The sequence below is a fragment of the Bos grunniens genome, chromosome 7, assembly GCF_055505025.1.
Source record: "Bos grunniens cultivar Pamir isolate PY7600 chromosome 7, Bosgru_T2T1.0, whole genome shotgun sequence".
NCBI lineage: Eukaryota > Metazoa > Chordata > Mammalia > Artiodactyla > Bovidae > Bos > Bos grunniens.
The window spans coordinates 90555768-90576450 of NC_141171.1; the positions used below are offsets into that span (position 1 = coordinate 90555768).

At 40.1% G+C, this 20683-nt stretch overlaps 1 protein-coding gene across 4 annotated transcripts in view; it reads left to right on the top strand.

The window, feature by feature from the left end:
• Positions 1-20683, top strand: part of ADGRV1 (adhesion G protein-coupled receptor V1) — a 542962-nt gene that overhangs the window by 425952 nt on the left and 96327 nt on the right. For all 4 annotated transcript variants that reach the window (XM_086413040.1, XM_086413044.1, XM_086413042.1 and 1 more), the window contains one exon: positions 18912-19069. In XM_086413040.1, coding sequence (XP_086269166.1) covers positions 18912-19069 — 158 coding nt within the window. The remainder of the gene's footprint in view (positions 1-18911; positions 19070-20683) is intronic.

The following is a 20683-nucleotide window of genomic DNA, read 5'->3' on the forward strand; positions in this document are numbered from 1 at the left end:
TACAACACCTAGAACAGGAGATGGAATCTAAAAGCCCTGAAAGGACCCATATGGAACCCATAAATGCCAAGCCTGACTTAGATATGAGAGTATCAACCCTTTAACTGGGAGGTACTGACTAAATCCGTGTTTTAAATAAATTTGACTTCTGAAAATTATATTCAGCATCCTTATTTTTATAATGAATGAATGTTGAGAAATCATTGTAATTTCCATTAGCAATTGGCTATTTGTTTGGCTTATAAGGCTTCTTGTATAAAAGATGTAATGATAGCCTAAACATTTTACCAAACCATAGACTGAGAACTATTTAGTATCTTGGCACTGATCATTTGATAAAGATTATACCTAAACTATAAAAGGAACTTTCTGACTTTGCTTTTCCTTCTTTTTAAGTTAGTATCAAAGTGCTCCACTTGGAACTCTAAGCAAATACAAATATGAACATCAGGAAGTCTGCAGTGAGATTTTGCAAAGATTAAAGAAAGGGAGTTACAAAGAACAAGATATCTGATATTAGCGTGTTTGATAGCCTGATAGCCTCTTTATTTTCTTGATCCATTCTCCTCAGGAAGATGCATCTTAGAATCTAACTTTCCAAAATGGCACTGTAATAGCACTTATTAGATGGATTGCAGTGTTTTGTGCTCTGTTTTTGTGGAAAGCATTGAAATAGGAGAAGCTCTGCTGTGTTTCTTTACAAGATAGCTACATGCTGACGGCGACCCAGCTCTTGGATTACAGGAGAATCTAGCTTTTAGACCTAGTGTTGTAAATATCATGTGTCTTGTTAAAAATGTCTATGTCAGATTCCAGTTATAGTTTAGGAAGAATTTTTATGTATCAAGAAAGGACAAATTTACATTGAAAAGATATGAGCGGAAAACAGCCTCAAAGGCTCTTCTTCTTCCAGAAATCTTGCTTCTTCAGTGTTCTTCAGTTTGCTACTTTAGCTAACTAAAGAAAGTAGAATTTTTCAAGGAGTGGTATTTAAAAGTATAATTAAAAATTATACTTTTAATCCACTCACCAAGTGCCTTTCACTTGGTTTTGATCTTATAGATCACATCTGGTCGTGTTCATTGGGTTGAATGGTCCTGAGATGAGAGCATTGGTTTAGTAACTTTCCTTTCTGAGGGCATCCGTGGTAACTGGATTGTCTGATTGTTCTTTTAAAATTCTTATATGGCAGCTCTCTTGAAACTTCCTCCAAAATTATCCATCGTGCAGACTATATTAGAGGGGTTTTAAAATGACAGGTCTCTGTTTTACTCTGGGCCTTCTTTCTAAAATTAGCAAAATACATAATCTGTGTGTCTTTGGACCAATCAAACCTGGATTTTAATTCTACATGGTTATTGATTATGGTCCTTGCCTGAAGTCATATACCCAGAATCAGGGTATATACACACATCCTTGGCCTTGAAAGCTTTATAGCCCCAGAGGAACAAAGATTAATCATAATTCTGTTATCTTCCTGAAAATCTCAGACCATACTTCCTCTTTAAGAGCCAGATGATTCCTGAAGCAACAGGAAACAGAGCTGAGAAATTTTTTGAGCATTGCCTTTTCTTTGCCGTTTTCCAGGAAAGAGAGTATGGCCCACCCAAGACTGTCCAAATCATTTTCCTATCGGGTCACTTAAGTAACAAATGTCCTTCTCGATTCTCACCTCGTTTCTTTCTTGGCAAATGTGGTTACCCCCTCCAGCTCCCCTGCACACAATAACCCATGGCTTCCTTTGAGCTCTCCCCACACTCCAGGTGGCTGTGCTATCACACTTAACACATTGCACTAAGATTTGGCACGAGCCTCACCTCCTCTGTGGACTCTGATCTTCTCCAGGTCAAGAGGCATGTGTTATTCATTGCTGATGAATGGCAAATAGCACGCACGTAGTTCTAACTTGGTAGATGCATGTTAAATGAATGAATAGCGGCCGTGTAAAAGTCAAACTGAATTTCCCATGAAAGTAAGATCCAGAGCATTGTCCATTGTATGACACAGTAACCGTGTTGCTCTTGTATTAGAAAGAGTTGTACTTCCCTTGAACTACTATATATGTGTGTGTGTAGGAGTGTGTGCCTGCCTCTGAAACACCTGCTAGAAAAAGCACACTGGAATTAATGCATAGCCTATTTTTAGCAATGAGCACTTTGCTACCCCACTCCTGATGCAGTCTTAATTTATTTTTTATTTACCTCATTTTTATTTTATCTTACATAGATCATATAACTACTTAAAACCCTTTTAGGAACATTAGTTAAGCTTTAGTATTTTATAGAAATAATAAAGAAGCATAAATAGAGTCCAGTATCTGTTTGCTGAAGAGGAAAGTAGGGGGAAAAGCACCCCAAGGATGGTATTTACTATTACCCCAGTACTGAAATAACATGATGGAACCTTTAACAATGCTGCCTCAACTGCCAAAGAAAACGTCTTCCAAGGACAAGTAACATAGCTGTGAAAATAACGCTTAGTCAGAGTGAAGGAAACCACTGTGATGCCGTACGTCCCCTTACCCTTCAAACACAGCAATCGTAGGGAAACATCCCAGAGCAGTTAGGCAAAGGGCATCTCAACATGAAGACTTCATCACAGCACGCCTTTTTGTGGCTTGAAATCTAGGATTTAGTGTACACACTTTTAGGTTACCTTGGCAAAACCTAATGAAGATTTAAACATATATTTTTAAAGATTATATGTCTTTCTTAGCTTTCAGTGATTAATGTCAACCCAGAGCCTTAACATTTTTTATTGAAATATAATCGACGTACACTATTATATGAGTTTCAGGAATACTGCATAGTGACTTGATGTTTTTATACATTACAAAATGATCACCACAATAACTCTGATAACCATCTGCCACCATACAAAATTATTACAGTACTATTGATTATATTTCCTATGCTGTACATTTCCTATCCTTGACTTATTTATTTTACAACTGGAGTTGTTAACCTCTTAATTCCCTTCCCTTACTTCACCTGCACATTCCCTCTTCCTGCCAGCTATGAGTTTGTTCTTCATATCTACGAGTCTGTTTCTGTTTTATTATGATTGTTCATTTGTTTTGTTTTTTAGATTCTCTGTATGAGTGAAATCATATGGTGTTTATCTTTCTCTGTCTTATTTCTCTTAACATAATACCCTCTAAGTCCATTCATGTTGTCATAAATGGCAAGATTTCTTTCTTATTTATAGTTGAGTAATATTTCTTTGTGAATATGTATGTGTGTGTGTGTGTGTGTGTGTGTAAAGTGAGAGTGTTAGTCGCTCCTTCATGTGTGACTCTTTAAACCCCACAGACCGTAATCTGCCAGGCTCCTCTGTCCATGGAATTCTCCAGGCAAGAATACTAGAATGAGTAGTCGTTCGCTTCTCCAAGGGATCTTCCCCTCTCAGGGATCAAACCCAGGTCTCATGCATTGTAGATAGATTCTTTACTGTCTAAGCCACCAGGGAAACCCTTATACACACACACACATACACACACACCCATATCTTCTTTATCCATTCATCTGTCAATAGACACTTAGGTCGCTTCCATGTCTTACCTACTGTAGATAATGCTGTGGTGAACATTAGGGTGCATATATCTTTTTGAATTGCTGTTTTCATTTTCTTGGGATAAATACTCAGAAGTGAAATTGTTGCTGGGTTACATGGTAGCACTATTTTTTAATGTTTTGATTCAAGTCCCTGCTGTGGGTGTTAAAGGAAATGCTTGCTCTTCTGAGAAATGGTATTGGACACTAGATTAGAGGTGGTGATGACTTTGTGGATGAGCTTGATGTTACAAAAAAATCAATGCTATTAGCCAAGTATATGAAATAGAATCTGAATACAGTTAAATGCCACATATAATTTCTATTCACAAGTTTACATTACAGGGTTTCAGCAAAGTAGTTAGACCAATTCACATGCTAAAGTAAATAACAACTGTCCTTTATTGAGTCTTTACCACATGCTAGGCATTGTGCTAAACACTTGAATCATGTTAATCTAATTCTCACTACACATTTAAGAAAAATAATAAGATTTTTATTCATATTTTATAAGCAAGGATACTGAAGCTCAGAGAGGTAACTTCCCTGCCCATAGTCACATAGCCATGAGTAGCAGTGTCAAGGTTCAAAGCCAGGCCCATCTGATTCAGAGTCCACATCTGTAAGCGCTTCACTTTCTTACTCCCTGTTGTGAAATCATCATCTTCTTCCTGTCTTCCATTGAGAATGTCCCAGACGGGAGTGTGTGCTGATGCATTTTCACCCAAAATCAAACCCAGTTGGATTAGTCTCTGTTCTTGGTGATAACAGGCAGCAGAATCTTCAAGCAAGTATTTGATTTAGAGATGATATCTCCTGACTCCTCTCAACACACCTGAGTAATAGGCTTTCAAATGAATTATGAAAACAGTCTTGACACTTGCTTGGTAAGATTTTGTCACAGAAGTACAGTGATACCTTCCCAGTCAGCATGCATATCACACACTTGCCTTTTCAGCAAGTTTTTAAAATGATTTCCATTTTGTAGCACATGGAACTTTCATTTGAAGAAAGACAGCAAAATAAAGAGCACACTAGTGTGCCATCAGAAAGGGAAGTTTTGGAAGACTTTGGCTGGCTCAGCTCTACATGTAAGAAGTTTGGCTACAATTAAAATGTTAAGAACTTTAGCAAAAAAAAAAAAATTACTGCATGTTAGATCATGACATTTTTTTAATTAAAAGAAACTCAGAAAATTCATGAAGAAGATAGCCTTAGCTGTTTTGAGATAGGATTTTGGACTGTTTGTGCTTTTCTCACACATTCGTGATTGTGCTCAGAGATGAATATTGCTCTGCGGTTCCCATTTCATCTCACTGCCCTGAAATCCTGTTGTTGAAATTACAGGGCTAGAAAATAACAGGAACATCCTGTTGTCAAAAATAAATTCCTTCAGATAAAGTATTAATTCAACTGAAGCCAATTTTTTTTAAAGGGTGAGAAGGACCTCAGTGGGAGGGGAGTTTATGAATGATGGTGTGCCGTCTTGGATCCACAGCCCTTTCTTTATATCTTTGTCGTCTCTCTGACTAAATGAAATTTGCTCTTCTGTGTGAATTTTTGTATTTTGCAAAAATATAATATGTGGTATCATTAAAGACTTTCATGAAAGAGCTAAGTAAGGTCTAATGTTCTTGGGTCATTACTATTGAGTATTATATTCAGAAATATGCATGTTTATTGTTTCATTCTGTTGTTTATTTAGTAGTCCCCTAGCTCCTAGGAATTCATATCCAAAGTGAAATAAAACACTGGGAACCTTTCCATAAAAGGAATTTTTAGATTATTAGCCAAATATGCCCCTGAAAACTTTCGGGGTTTTGTTTTTTTTTTTTTTAATGTGGATCATTTTTTTTTTGAAGTATTTATTGAATTTGTCACAATCATGCTTCTGTTTTATGTTTCGGTTTTTTGGCCACAAGGCCTGTGGGGTCTTAGCTCCCTGACCAGGGATCACGTTGGAAGTTGAACTCTTGACTGCTGGACCACCAGGGAAGCCCCTGGGTTATTTTCTTGAGTCTGACTTATGCTTCAGACCCTCATTTGGAACACTTGACTTAGGAGCTCAGGTAGTCAGGTTCTGGGCAGGCCTCAGAAGCCTTTAGGTCCTGGGTTCTTCACCCACAAAGCTAGAGGGAAGGCAGAATGACCTTTACTATTCTTTCTAGTTTGAAGAGTCTACAAAGAAAAAATGTCTTCGTGAAAGGAGGAAATGACAGTTCTCTTTCTGGTGGGCAGCTCGGGTTGATGGGACATTCACAATGCCTTGCTTTCTGATAATCAATATTGGGAGCCCTCCAGCAGTCAGCCCATCCAGAGTGCGGACTTTCCAGAGGCTTGAATCTCTCCCTGTTCTAGAACACCCATCAGCTAATTGGCCTTTCCCCTCCGACACCTTGTGCCTCTTCCTTGGCAGCAGGAGGGTCAGGGGAGAACAGGAAGACAGCAGGTAAGAAAGCATCTGCTCAAATGCCTAGAGAAGCCATGAACCCCACTCTTCCCCTGCTGCTGACACTTCTGGGCCAGGCCTGCTCGTCAGCCCGTGCGGTGCCGTAACGTTTGTTGGACCTCCTTGAGGATTACCTACCTCTTTTTGAATGACCCTTAATTACCTTGACTTTTCAAGTTGGAACCAAGTTTCCTCAACTGGTTTTGCAGAAACACAGATGAGTCATGGGGGAAAGCTGTGAAGGGAAACTCCTCCTCCCCCCCTCACAGATTCTCTGTGGACACAGGCAGATCATCTTCTTTGCATGTCTAAATCACACTCAGTATCTGCTGATTGGCGAGGAATTCTGGAGGGAAAGAAGCTGCTATCAAACCCCACCTGTTCCATGAAGTCTTCCGTCACTACCCCAATTTAAAGACTTCTCTGTCTTTAAATTCATACTATTTGACTTTTCCCTACCAGATAAAAATGGTGCTAGATGTTCATCCTTCCTTCTAACCTGTATTTTTTTATTCAGACACAGGTTAAGTCTTGTGTAGACATAAGAGGATTTGGGGCTTAGTAATAGATGATGATAATCATCATAGATATCTTTACTGAGTACCTACACTGTGCCAGGCTCTGATCCAAGAGATTTACATTCAGTTCTCATTCCACTCTTACGAAGCAGTTGCTATTGTTCACTCCATTTTATTTTTTAGGAAACTGAAGTATGGAGAAGCTCAATACTGGCCCAGGTCACAGAGTTAGTAAAAGGGATACCAAGGATTGACTCAGACAGTCTGGTTCCAGAGCCTTCATGCCTTCATTCTTAACAGTACAGTCTTTTTTTTTTTCTTTTTTTGTAAGCAATATTATCCTGTTCCAATAAAGAGACTTTTACCCACTCTGTCCATCTCCCTACATGTAAATTGTCAGTAGCAATATCAGTTTCTTTTGAGAAAATTATTTACATAAATCATAAAGGAAACCATTTTATATCTATATATCTGGTATCTAGGTTAGGACTTTCCTACTTGGGACTTTCAAATGTTGCTTCTACACCCATGTGAGCTAATCCTGAAGGTTTCAAAACTTCAAAGCAAGTGAAATGTGTCATTTCCCATCAAAGCTGGGGATTCCCCATAGCATGGCTGGAACTTTAGTCTCCATTTGCTTCCAGTTTTACTTTCCTTTTCTGAAATTGGTGCATGAACTCTGTCTTGTTTTCTCCAGGTATTTTGTCCTGTATTTCTTAACCCTTTAAGCATTTATTAGATATCTCTCACAGGTTGGCAGTATATTATGGAATTTTATCACATTCGCTCATTGTTATATTATATTTTCTTGCTCCAAGACTCTTCCGGGAAGAAGTTATGTCTTTTACATTTGCTAAGTTTCCAGGTGAAACTATAGTATTGCAGAACATATAAAAATACTCAATAAATACTCATTAATTGTAGTGTCATAGACAAGCTTTAACAACTGCCTAGTATGTACATATTAAGGGTATTTAGATATCTTATACCCAACTGAATGCAGAGTTCCAAAGAATAGCAAGGAGAGATAAGAAAGCCTTCTTCAGTGATAAATGCAAAGAAATAGAGGAAAACAATAGAATGGGAAAGACTAGAGATCTCTTCAAGAACATTGGATATACCAAGGGAACATTTTGTGTAAAGTGAAATGAAATCACTCAGTCTCGTCCGACACTTTGCAACCTCCGGACTGTGGCCTACCAGGCTCCTCTGTCCATGGGATTTTCCAGGCAAGAGTACTGGAGTGGGTTGCGATTTCCTTCTCCAATTTTGTGCAAAGATAGGCTCAATAAAGGACAGAAGCGGCAAGGACCTAACAGAAGCACAAGAGATTAAGAAGAGGTGGCAAGAATATACAGAAGAACTGTACAAAAAAGGTCTTAATCACCCAGGTCACGTTAATGGTGTGGTCAGTCACCTGGAGCCAGACATCCTGGAGTGCAAAGTCAAGTGGACCTTAGGAAGCATAACTACAAACAAAGCTAATGGAGGTGATGGAATTCCAGCTGAGCCATTTCATATCCTAAAAGATGATGCTGTTAAAGTGCTGCACTCAATATGCCAGCAAATTTGGAAAACTCAGCAATGGCCACAGGACTGGAAAAGGTCACTTTCATTCCAATCCCAAAGAAGGGCAGTGCCAAAGAATGTTCAAACTACTACACAATTGCACTTATTTCACATGCCAGTAAGGTAATGCTCAAAATCCTTCGAGCTAGGCTTCAACAGTACGCGAACTGAGAACTTCCAGATGTACAAGCTGGATTTAGAAAAGGCAGAGGAACCATAGATCAAATTGCCAACATCTGTTGGATCATAGAAAAAGCAAGGGAATTCCAGAAACATCTGCTTCATTGACTTCATGAAAGCCTCTGACTGTGTGGATCACAACAAACTGTGGAAAATTCTTCAAGAGATGGGAATACCAGACTACCTTACCTGCCTCCTGAGAAACCTGTAAGCAGGTCAAGAAGTAACAGTTAGAACCAGACATAGAAAAAATGGGAAATTGGGAAAGGAGTACGTCAAGGCTATATATTGTCACCTTGCTTATTTAACTTATATGCAGAATATATCATGTGAAATGCCAGACTGGATGAATCACAAGCTGGAGTCAAGATTGCCAGGAAAAATCTCAACAACCGCAGATAGGCAGATGACACCACCCTTATGGCAGAAAGCGAAGAAGAAATAGAGCCTCTTGAAGGTGAAAGAGAACAGCAAAAAAGCTGACTGAAAACTCAGCATTGAACAAATGAAGATCACGGCATCTGGTCCATCACTTCATGGCAAAGAGAAGGGGAAAAAATGGACACAGCGACAGATTTTATTCTCTTGGTCTCCAAAATTGCTGCAGACAGTGACTACAGCCATGAAATTAAAAGATGCTTGCTCATTGGAAGGAAACTATGACAAACCTAGACAGTATATTAAAAAGCAGAGATATCACTTTGCTGACAAAGGTCCATATAGTTAAATCTACGGTTTTTCCAGTAGCCATGTATGAATATGAGAGTTGGGCCATGAAGAAGGCTGAGTGCTAAAGAATTGATGCTTTCAAACTTTGATGCTGGAGAAGACTCTTGAGAGTCCCTTGACTGCAAGGAGATCAAACCAGTCCATCCTAAAGGACATCAGTCCTGAATATTGATCGGAAGGACTGACACTGAAGCTGAAGCCCCAGTACTCTGGCCACCTGATGCAAATAGCCAACTCATTGGAAAAGACCTCGATGCAGGGAAAGATTGAGGGCAAGAGGAGAAGTGGGTGACAGAGGATGAGATAGTTGGGTCGCATCACCGACTCAATGGACATGAGTTAGAGCAAATTCAGGGGAGATAGTGAAGGACAGGGAAGCCTGGTGTACCGCCGTTCATGGGATCGCAAAGAATCGGACACGACTTAGCGACTGAACCAAGATATCTTATAAGACTTCTTTGATATGCTAACGCAATACTCTGAAGACCAACATCCTTAAAAATTTCTTCAATAAAAATTCAGCACATCAAATTGAATTGGACTCAGCAATAGAGTATTGGAGTTGAGAGAGAACTTTGTTATCTACAACTTGACATGACCTTGAAATAATTAACATATCACCTCATCTATTTACATTATCTTTGTTTACTCAGTAGTTAAATGTTACCTCTGTTGTTTTCAGAATTAAAATTTTGCAGAAAGCACAAGGAAGTGTATAGTGTGTTTTAAAGAGGGTCTGACTAACTTTGATTAACAATTTCTTAGTGATTTTAAGTCAGCATTTAGGAACATTACTGATTAAAATGTGCTGTGAATATTAGCAAGAGTATAGATAATAAAAGATGGGCTTTAACTGAGCATTCACTCCTATAGGGAAGGTGCTGGACATTTTTTTCTTGGAGTACTTGCGACTTTCACATAAAGGCAGAAAAATCTGTGGACCTAATCTTCAGGACAATGTAATTTGGCCATTGTTCAGTTGTATGTCTGTGTGTTCAGTTGCTTAGTCATGTCCGACCCTTGCGATCCCATGGTTGGCAGCCTGCCAGGCTCCTCTGTCCATGGGATTCTCCAGGCAAGAATACTACAGTGGGTTGTCATGCCCTCCTCCAGGGGATCTTCCCAACCCAGGAATCAAACCTGCATCTCTTATGTCTCTTTTATTGGCAAGCCGGTTCTTTACCACTGGTGCCACCTGGAAGCCCTAAATGAAGATGGGGTGTGGTGCAAAAAGACTAATATTTTTTGGACTTTAATCTTGTATTCCTATGGTCACCTCTGTACATTTATTTTTTATGAACTTAAAAAACTTTATGATTTTTCTATTTTAAGATACAGGAAAGTGATAGGATTAGTTAAGGGGAAAAAAACTTGTTTAGCCATTCATTCAGAGGCTTGGTTAGCAAGGAATAAAGATGGGACACCTTTGAAGGTTCTAGGGCAATGATGTTTCTAGTACCAAACAATTTTGTTTTATGAGAACATAGAGCATTATTAGTACATGCAAAAAAGAGCAAGTCAGCCTGACCTTATTCTGATTAAATTCTGAAAGAGCTTGATTCACTGGAACCTACCTGGAGTACAGTTGGCAAGCACTGACCACTAGACATATTTCAACAGTTTCACCAAGTTGTTCAGGGAACAGACTGCTCAGATTTGAGTTTCTTCCGTGGGGTGGGGGGCAGGTCATTTGGGGGTATGATGATTTTCAGACTGTTTTTCATCAAATCTAACTTGTTAATATTTTGAGTTTTAAATGAGCTGGGGTGGGGGCAGGTGTCTCATTCATCAGAAGCTAATTATGTACAGTACAAGACTGCATTTATAATATGTCTGACTACTTCAAAATTTAAGACAGTTTAATACTCAGTGAATCAAGATATCTGTTCCTTTTGAAGTAAATGAGATAGGAGTGCTCCAATATGTCTTCATTTTTCTTTGCTCAGTCATTTCAAGTAATATAAGCATAGGACAAGTTTTAGGTACTAAAAGGTGAGACTAATTCTCATTCTTTGGTCCCTTGTCAGTGCATAGAATTAGATGACAATGCTAACAGCGTGGTAGATTTGAGCTCTAAAACTGGTAGACGTGGCAGTGATACCCTAGTGTGTCTTCAAGAGCAACATAGTTTTAAAGAATAGCTGTGCATTCACTTTCTCTCATTTTCACTAACTAGCTTTTTTTTTTTTAACTATGGCCATTATAGTTGCATGTAAAACCCCACTAATACTACTTTAATTAAAAGGAGTGGGGTTATAGAAGTGTGTGTACCCCACAGGCATTCTCACAGACATTCAAAAGCAGGAAATGAGGTCTATGTAGACCTCAGAGGACCTGGAATCAGAATGCTGAAAAACAGACCTCACTCTTCATCTCTCAGGGACCACGTCCCTCAGTTCTTGTTGTGGCGAGCATCTCAACGCTCCTCCCAGCCACCACCCCTCAATTTCTCATCCTTTATTCCGTATGTGCATTGTGTGCTTACTCCAGCATGGCTCTTTGCCATGAACATATAATGGCTCTAGCACCCACTGCTGTTGCTGCTGCTAAGTCGCTTCAGTCGTGTCCGACTCTGTGCAACCCCATAGACGGCAGCCCACCAAACTCCTCTGTCCCTGGGATTCTCCAGGCAAGAACACCGGAGTGGGTTGCCATTTCCTTCTCCCTAATACCCACTACTACCTGGCAGTTGTCCATGTCACATGCTCAAGAGGAGAAAGCTGATTGGCTTAGCTGAGTGTTAGAGCAGAGTCACCAAGTTACAAGTCGTGGGCATGCCAGAATGGCTGTCTTTGGGCCAGGTATCCATCTCAGAGTTATTCACCTGTACTTGAGTGATCTGTGGCTGTGGTGTGAGGATGGAGTCATAGGGCACACGGGAGCACCTCTTTCAGAACCCGTGAGCAGTGTGGGCAGTTACAGAGCATGTCTGTTGCTCTTACAGCTGCCAGAATCCTTATTCCTTCAAGGGTGTTTGGAGGCAACAGGGTTGAGTGTTTACCTCCCCCAACACCTATCGCAACGCAGCACTCCCCTTCTTGTTTCTTTCCACCGACAGCAGATCTGTTGTGTTTCTCTCACTTTATTTGCTGTCTGTCTCTCTTTTCCTGTAATGAGAATGCTTGGGTTGCTAATCCCAGCTTTCGAAATATGGTAGAAGCTAATTCCCAGGCTTCTAAATATGACAGATTTCTGCTTCTGTATCCCTTTTTTTTTTTTTTTTTTTGGCCACTTTATTTTTTTTAATTGCAGAATAATTGCTTTACAGAATTTTGTGGTTTTCTGTCAAACATCAACAAGAATCAGCCATAGGTATACCCATGTCCCCTCCCCCCGCAACTTCCCTCCCCTCTCCCTCCCTAACCCACCCTTCTGGATTGTCACAGAGCTCCTGTTTGAGTTCCCTGAGTCACACAGCAAATTCCCATTGGCTAGCTATTTTACATATGCTATTGTAAATTTCCATGTTACTTTCTCCATACATCTCACCCGCTCCCTCCTCAGCTCCCCCCATGTCCATAGGTCTGTTCTCTATGTCTGTTTCTCTGTTGCTGCCCTGAACATAAATTCATCAGAACCATCTTTCTGGATTCCATATATATGCATCATGTTTGTTGCAGCACTGTTTACAATAGCTGGAACATGGAGGCAACCTAGATGTCCACTGACAGATGACTGTACAAAGAAGCTACGGTAAATACAGACCATGGAATACTACTCAGCCATGAAAAGAATGCATTTGAGTCAGTTCTCTGTCCCTTTTCCTACTGTTTTTCTCTCTCTGGTTCTTCAGGCTGCTATGACCACCTAGTGCAGCAAAATCTCTGGGCCTGATTCTCCTTGGGGTTACATAGTCCCTTGGCTTCACGGCCAAAGAGAAGTAAAGATCAGTGAATTCATTAATTCCATTAAGCTACTTTATGCCCCAGGAGTGTGCTAGAAGAGAGCTTCTCCAGCTTTCAGCGTGCGCATGAAGCACCCGGGGATCTTGTTAAAGTGTAGTTTCAGGAGCTATATTGTGGGGTGTGAGAATCTGCATCTCTAACAGACTCCCAGGTAGTATGGATGATGCTGATGAAATAACAGTACTTTGAGTCAAAGACTAGAATCATTTATTCAACTATGATCTTCTTGATGGAACGGACCATGTTTTAGGCATCTTTATCTGTCTTTCCATGACCAGCACTGTCCCTGGAATGTGAGAGATATTCAGAAGTTGCTTGGATTATGATTAAACTGAACACACAGGAAATGCAGGCCTTTCTATGCCTACTTTTTTTTAAGTGGGTGGTTTTCAAACACTGCTAAAAATCAGTGAAATCGGTGAAAATTTCTTAAGGGTCTGATTATGCAGAGGACTAGGAAAAATATTTTTAAAATTACAATCCCAGTCTTCATGGAAAACACTGGCATCTTTTCTGCTAACTCTACTGTGTCTTTGCTGGAAATGTGGAATAATTTTAGAATTACGGGGGTGGCAGAATGAGCCTATTTATGCTACTAGCACTTGACCTCAAATATTTTTTATGTCATCTTCATGTGTACAATGAGGCTAATGTGACTGTTGTGGTGTTAATGTGTAATGAGCCGTGTAAGGATTGAGTTTCATGCCTGGAACAGGGTACATGATCACTGCTAATACTGTTAGTAGTGGTAGTAGAAGTAGAAACAGTAGTAGTAGTATTTAAGATTATTTTATCCTGCTAACTCAGCTTAGGAAAATACTTTGTTCTTCCTCTTCTTCTCTAAGTCCATACATTATCCTAATAAGAGATTTCACTTTGTAGGGCTTACCTACAATTTAGTCTTAATATCATCCTTGTTTGGAATTTAAAGTTAAAGGAAAGTGAATTTTAGAACTCAACTGTATGCACTATAGCAGAAGGACAGAAAGAAGACTTTATTTTTGTACCTTGCAGCCAGTTAAATTGTTCTTTTCACTCCAATGTCTTCATAAATGTATTCGTGAGAAAAAATTAATGTGCTTAACAGGGTCTCCCTAAACCTCTCCAACCATTTTGGATGGGACAGAAAATACACACATACACAAAAATATATGCACACACACATATATACATACAGAAATTCACAGGTGAATTACTAGTGTATGTTTGATAATATCATTTTTGGAAAGGAAGTAAATTGAGCAGGCAAGGAAAGGACTACTGAACGCATAAGTATTGGCTTAGATATTAGTTATAAATGATAAACATCTACGTAATGAATAACATCTGTATTTTTCAACTCAGAGGGCCAGTAAACCGATGTATTGTACTTTCTGCACAAAGCAGAAAACAATTGGTGATAAAGGAAGATTTCTTGATTCATCATGCATTTTAAAATTTCTAGAATAAAATTGGCAGACCATCTCTTTTTTTTCCCTTATAAAGAAGGGCATCACCATGATTGTCCATGTGGAAAAGGAAAGGCTGGTTGGAGTGGCAATGTAACCGTGACCTAGGTGCCATCACTGAAGAAATCTCCCTTCCTGGGGAAGGTTGGCACATGAGCCTGTGAATCATAACTATTATCGTTGTCTTGTTGAGGAGAAGCACTTACAAAGAAGACCTAGGAACATACATTTATTATTCTTTCATTACCTAGTTCCTTTTTCATTACCTATGTAACCCAGATGTAACCCATGTGTCAGCTGCCTGGATCGCTTCAAGTCCTCCAGTGTGCCAAGGTCAGCTTGTTCTCGAAAATATAATTAAAATGGACTCAAATCACAGACTCATGTACAGGGAGTTCCCAGCATTCCTTCCAATATTTACAGCAGTTGTAAGTGAAGCCTTTGTCTCTCCTGGACTCTTGGCTTCTGAGCTCCTCCTCATGCTGATTTCACACAAGAATTAAAAAAAAAACAACCCTGAAATACCTCGTGCCGCCCACATAATTTATTTAAATCAAGTTGAGTAATGCAAGTGGAAACACTCAAGTAAGTATAAAGAGCTACCTACGGGAGGTAATGATCTTAAGTAAATGAGAAAGTGACATAAGGCGTTGTGAATGCTCCAGGGTGGACTTGAAGGGGAAAATCTGAAGGTAATGAAACAATATCCACTCATTTCATCTGGCTGAAAATAGAGAAAAGGATGAAGTCCTGGCAGGATTTTGAAATAAAGTCGGATTGTCTGTGGGTTATAATAAGAAAAAAATTTACCCGTGAAACTTTAAAAGGGAACAACAACGAGAAGTTAGTCATGGGATTACCAGAACCCAAAGGAAATATTTAACACCAGAAGAGAGCAGGGCCACCAGAATGCTTTGAAGCCGGTTGAGCTGGTAATTAGAAGGAAAAACTTTGCTCATCCTATTTAAGAAAGCAAATCCACATGGCCTTTGTCTCATTTTCTGGTAACTGCCAGAGCTGTCCTTGAAGCAGTAAGTTGCCAGCACGTTACCCAGCCGCTTCCACAGCCCTGTGTATGCATAGCATTCAGCCTGCTTGTTTCTTCCGTTGTTTTTCCAAGAATGTGTTCCCAGCCTTACTTCAGAAACCATTCTGAACGTGATAGTCACAGTTTCCCAACTCCCCACATCACTTTCATGCGATCAAATCTTCAGACTACCTGGATGGACTGCGTATCTTCTTCAGTTGGCCTAAAGAAAGTTCTGATCAATGAGGCTTTTTTTCTTCTTTTAAGAGTAGGATATAGTTCACTTGGGCTTCCCTGGTGGCTAAAGAATCTGCCTGCAATGCAGGAGACCAGGGCTATATCTCTGGGTTGGGAAGATCCCCTGGAGGAGGAAATGGCTACCCACTCCAGTATTCTTGCATGGAGAATCCTATAGACAGAGAAGCCCGGCAGGTTACAGTCTGTGGGGTCACTAAGAATCAGACACGACCGAACAACTAACTCCCACTTTTCTTTCAATAGTTCATTTATCTTGGGAACTTTTAAGTTTGGGGGCTTTCCTTGTGGCCCAGCTGGTAAAGAATCCGCCTGCAATGCGGGAGACCTGGGTTCCATCCCTGGGTTGGGAAGATCCCCTGGAAAAGGGAAAAAGCTACCCATTCCAGTATTCTGGCCTGGAGAATTCCATGGACTGCAGAGTCTATGGGGTCGCAAAGAGTCGGACACGACTGAGCGACTTTCATTCACTCACTTTTAAGAGTGTGTCACAAGTTTTATTCTACATCGGTTGAAAGTCCAGTCAGACAAGATTGATCAGAAAATGAAAATACATATTTGCCTTCAAGGAAAAGTTGAGGGGGAATTTAAAACAAGAAAGCGTTAAGTATGTGAGAGAGAATGTGGAATGACGTAGCCAGCTCCCCCTGCATTCCGTGACCCCAGTCACCTGAGTGGGTGCCCTGACTGCTGTCTCCGCCTGTGGGTTACCCTTTCAGCCCTGTCTCCAATGTTCGTGTTTCAACAGGGTTGTCTGAGCCCCTCATCCCAGAGAGAGAGAGTGCACAAGGCAGAGACATTTTGTTGGAGGGAGATGGGGATTGGAGTCACAGGAGTGGACAGGATTGAGTGAGGGAGACCCCTGTGGGACTGTAGGGCCTGAGGTGAAGAGGCAGGCAGGAGGGGTTGCCAACTGAGAGACACCGGGGGCCACAGCCCTCCTTGTTCATGACCTGGCCCCATGCTGCGTGTGTGGAGGGCAGACTTAGGGCCCTCTCAGGAGCCTGGTACTAACGAGCAGTCACAACCTGTGGGGCTCTGAAGAAACAGAGGGGAAGAGGGTCGCTTCAGGACTGGGTCATTTTCCTGCCCCTTTCTCTGAGAGAATGGTCCCGCACGGCCATGTCACTGTGCAAGCAGGGAGAATTGCCCGGGAGACTGTGATGAGCTAGGACACTTAGAAAGCTCCCCCTCTCTCCCCAGAGACAGCACAGGCATGCCTGCTTCCTGCTAACCGCTCAGAGTTCACTTGGCGCAGTTTACTTTTGGGCCAGGGTGGTAACGCACTTCCCTGGAGTTCTTCTTCCCAAGGTTTTCCTCTAAGGTAAAGGAAAGTTTTCAGGAACATCCTTCACACCGACAGATGAGATGCCAACATGGCCCGCCACCAGAAAGGGTAGGTGTTGGAGAGCCCAACCTGTATACCGTAGCACTCTGTACAAGATGTTTATCATCCCAAAGCAGCTCACAGTAGATTCAGCAATTATCCCCATTTTACAGCCTGAAAGTGAATTGTGATGACATTTCTCAAGATAAAAAGAAAGCACTGAAGCCTCTGTGACTTCCTTTGTCAGTGTCTGCATTTGTCTAAGCTGCCTTAAGCCAGTCTGTAGCAGTGAAGCCATAATTCAGATGAAAACAATAAGAAATCATTTAAAGCCAGTGTACATGAAAGTGAGGAGCCCACATGACTACTATTTTTAGTGCAGAAATATATTCAAGATCAAAGCCATTAATGTTTGCCTATTTTATTTAATCATGTGCCTTTTACCTGGAAGATGCAGGTCTTATACAAATGAGTGTACAGGGAAAATTTTAGGCTTTATGCTGTCCAAATTAAATTCTGAAAAGACAGAAAATTCATCATTTTGACATCTCTTTGCAGATGCAGAATGTGTGTTAAAATATCTCTTGAAATGTGTCTTGTTTACTTAAGGAATACATTTAGCAGATCTTGTTAATTAGAAGTAATATCTGGGTAAAGTCTTTCATAATGTATCTCTTTTTAAACATAAAAATCAAGGGGCTAATTTCCCAAGTTGTGAGAATGGATGTTCCCTCTCATTACCTGTATTTTGGATTTTGAGGTTTTCTTGTAAGTAAAAGTTTACAGCATCCTTGAGTTTTTACAGCATTGCTTGAGTTTTCAGCATCCTTTTTTTTTTTTTAACTATATAATAATCTAGGTTTGCAGGTGTTATGTATCAAGAAATGGAGAAGTTGGGGAAATTTTTTGAAAAAAGACATTGCCTACTCTTGAAATTCCTTGTAAAGTATTATTGTCATATAAGTTGTAGGAAGTGTGTCCTCTATAAGAATACCTCTGAAGCACAATTTTAGATATTGAGAACCTTTCTAACCACTCTCCATTTTGAGTTTTGTTTTTTTGTGTGTATATGTGACAGATTTCATATAAACAAAACTTTTTTGGTGCATGGGTAAAAACTTCCAATTACATCTCTAAAACCATTTTCTATGGTATTTCAGTGTTACCAAAATATGTAATGTTAAGTTTACCTTAAACCTCATTGACCTAAATAAACTCCATGAATAATAGATACAATTATGTAGTATAGCTTCTAGATGGAAAATTGTCATCATTTTCAAGAGAATGAATGGCTCTGGGGAAATGTACAGCTTAGGAATGACAAAACTGTCATTCACTCAGAAAACAAAATTGTGGAAATGACAGAGTTGAGCCCTGGGAATCCTCAAATTTGCCTTTAAACAATACCTTCTTCAAACTAGTGATTACCAGTGGGGAGAAGAAAGGGGGAAAGGCAATATAGGGATAGGGGACTAAAGTGGGAACTATTAGGTATAAAATAAGCTACAGGGAATATTGCCAATATTTTATAACAACTATAAATGGAGTAGAATCTTTTTTGATAGTTTTTTATTTTATTATTGGAGTATATTGCTTTACAATGTTTTAGTTTCTGCTGTACAATGACATGAATCAGCTGTATGTATCCATATATCCCCGCCCTCTTGAATCTCCCTTCCACTCCCCCAATTTCTCAAACTTACTTGGCCATAACCTTTTTTGAGGTTTTCTGAGCACCTCAGGTTATGCATGTTCCATGGAACCCACTTTGTGAAGCAGTGGGCTAGATTTAGTCATGTAGCCGCTACTCAAACAGAACCCCAATTTGGCAAACCAAAAAGCTGCTGTTGCCAGCCCTGAGATACAAAGAGCGAGTATAAAGTGTTGTAGTGCACCGTGCATTTAGAAATGTGGGTGTTGAAGCCGAGTTATCTCTTCTCTGGTCTCTTCCAGGTGTTTCATCCCAAACATCTACGCAGCTCTGTTCACTGCAGCTCTCGTCCCGTTAATGTGCCTCGTGGTGGTGTTCGTGGTGTTCATCCACGCCTACCAGGTGAAGCCACAGTGGAAAGCATACGACGATGTCTTCAGAGGAAGGACAAATGCTGCAGGTTTGTAGGAAACCATATTCGCACTTTGGAGCTGGGCACTTTATCGGTGGGAAAAGGTTACTGAATGGTCTCTTTATCGAGAACAGGAAGGAGGTTAGACTCAGCTTTCAGCTCTGAAGCCAAAAGTTACAGTTCTCTGATTTCTCCTGCTCCTTGGGCCTTCCTTGCAATCTCTCTCTCTTTAGGGCTCTGCAGGTTTCATTGCTGGTGCCAGTTTTGTCCCTAAGATATTAGTATTCAAGTAAATGACTCAGAACCTTTGGGAGCTGCTTCTCCAAGCATTTTTTCAACTCAAGCAGTAACAACCTGGGTTCAACCTGTGAAATCTGTTCATTTCTTGCAGACTCTGAGACTTTATCACAAACAAACCTTCCTAATGCTTGTGAGTGCTGTATTTTGCATGTGGAGTTCTGATTGTGCAGACAGATGTTTAAAAACATATGTGACCAGACAGCTTCATAAGTGGCTACACATGTCTGGTTACTTAAGAGTGCAAGTCTTTCCAGCTCAAATTGGCTTTCACTACCAGCTCATTTTTTCCCTTTGAATCATACTTAACACCGGTTTTTATGATCTGATTCTTTTTCTATCGTTAGATTAGAGTCTCTTAGGAATGTTTTTAAGGAACGATAACCAAATACCTACATAAGAAAACTCAGTCTAAAATGGTTTGAGTGACTGGAATATTGAGAATCTAATGAGCTGGGGAATGGAGGAATCCCTCTTGGGCCAAGAGGAAGACTTGTCTTTTCTATAAGATCAGTTACAGATAAGTCAGTTGCTCAGTCGTGTCCAACTCTTTGCGACCCCATGGACTGTAGCCCACCAGGCTCCTCCGTCCATGGAATTTTCCAGGCAAGAATACTGGAGTGGGTTGCCATTTCCTTCTCCAGGGGATTTTCCTGACCCAGGGATTGAACCCAGGCCTCCAGCATTGCAGGCAGACGCTTTACCATCTGAGCCACCAGGGAAGCCCAAGTCTTTTCTAAGCTTTTGCAAATCTAAAGCCAAAGGAATGAGAGAAGTTCTTCACATGTTAAGTGCTGTCCAGAGTTTAAGCAAGATACCATCCATGAAATCACTTAGAATAGTGTCTAATACATTATTAGAGGCTCAATAGATACTGTCTCTTATATGATAATAAAAAAATTCATTCTAACATAATAAAAGCCTCTAGTTCCTAAACTATGTCAGGGACGATGCAAAAAGATTTTCCTTGTAGTATAAAGAGAAAGGACTCTTTTATATTAACTTATGGGGTAGTTTGTAGGATAGCTGTACCTAGCCAATTCTTCCCTCTTCTCTCTGATTTAGCGTGCCATTATTATGTGGGCAAAAATAGCACTTAAGGTTATGATTAAATTTAGATTCTTCCATTAGAAAAGCAATGTTCAATGTAGAAATTGTACTTTTTCATGGGACATAGAATTTATCCAGAAGCTGTGCTTTTATTCAACTTGAGATTAATTCTGTTAAAATACATATTCTCTTTTGAAGGCAAAGTTTGTTTCTCCCTAATAACAAGATTTATTTTGTTCTGTATACTATATAGAAGTGCCAGTGTTTCAGTAGTGATGACATCATAAAGGCCTAACCTAATGAGTTCGTCTTTTT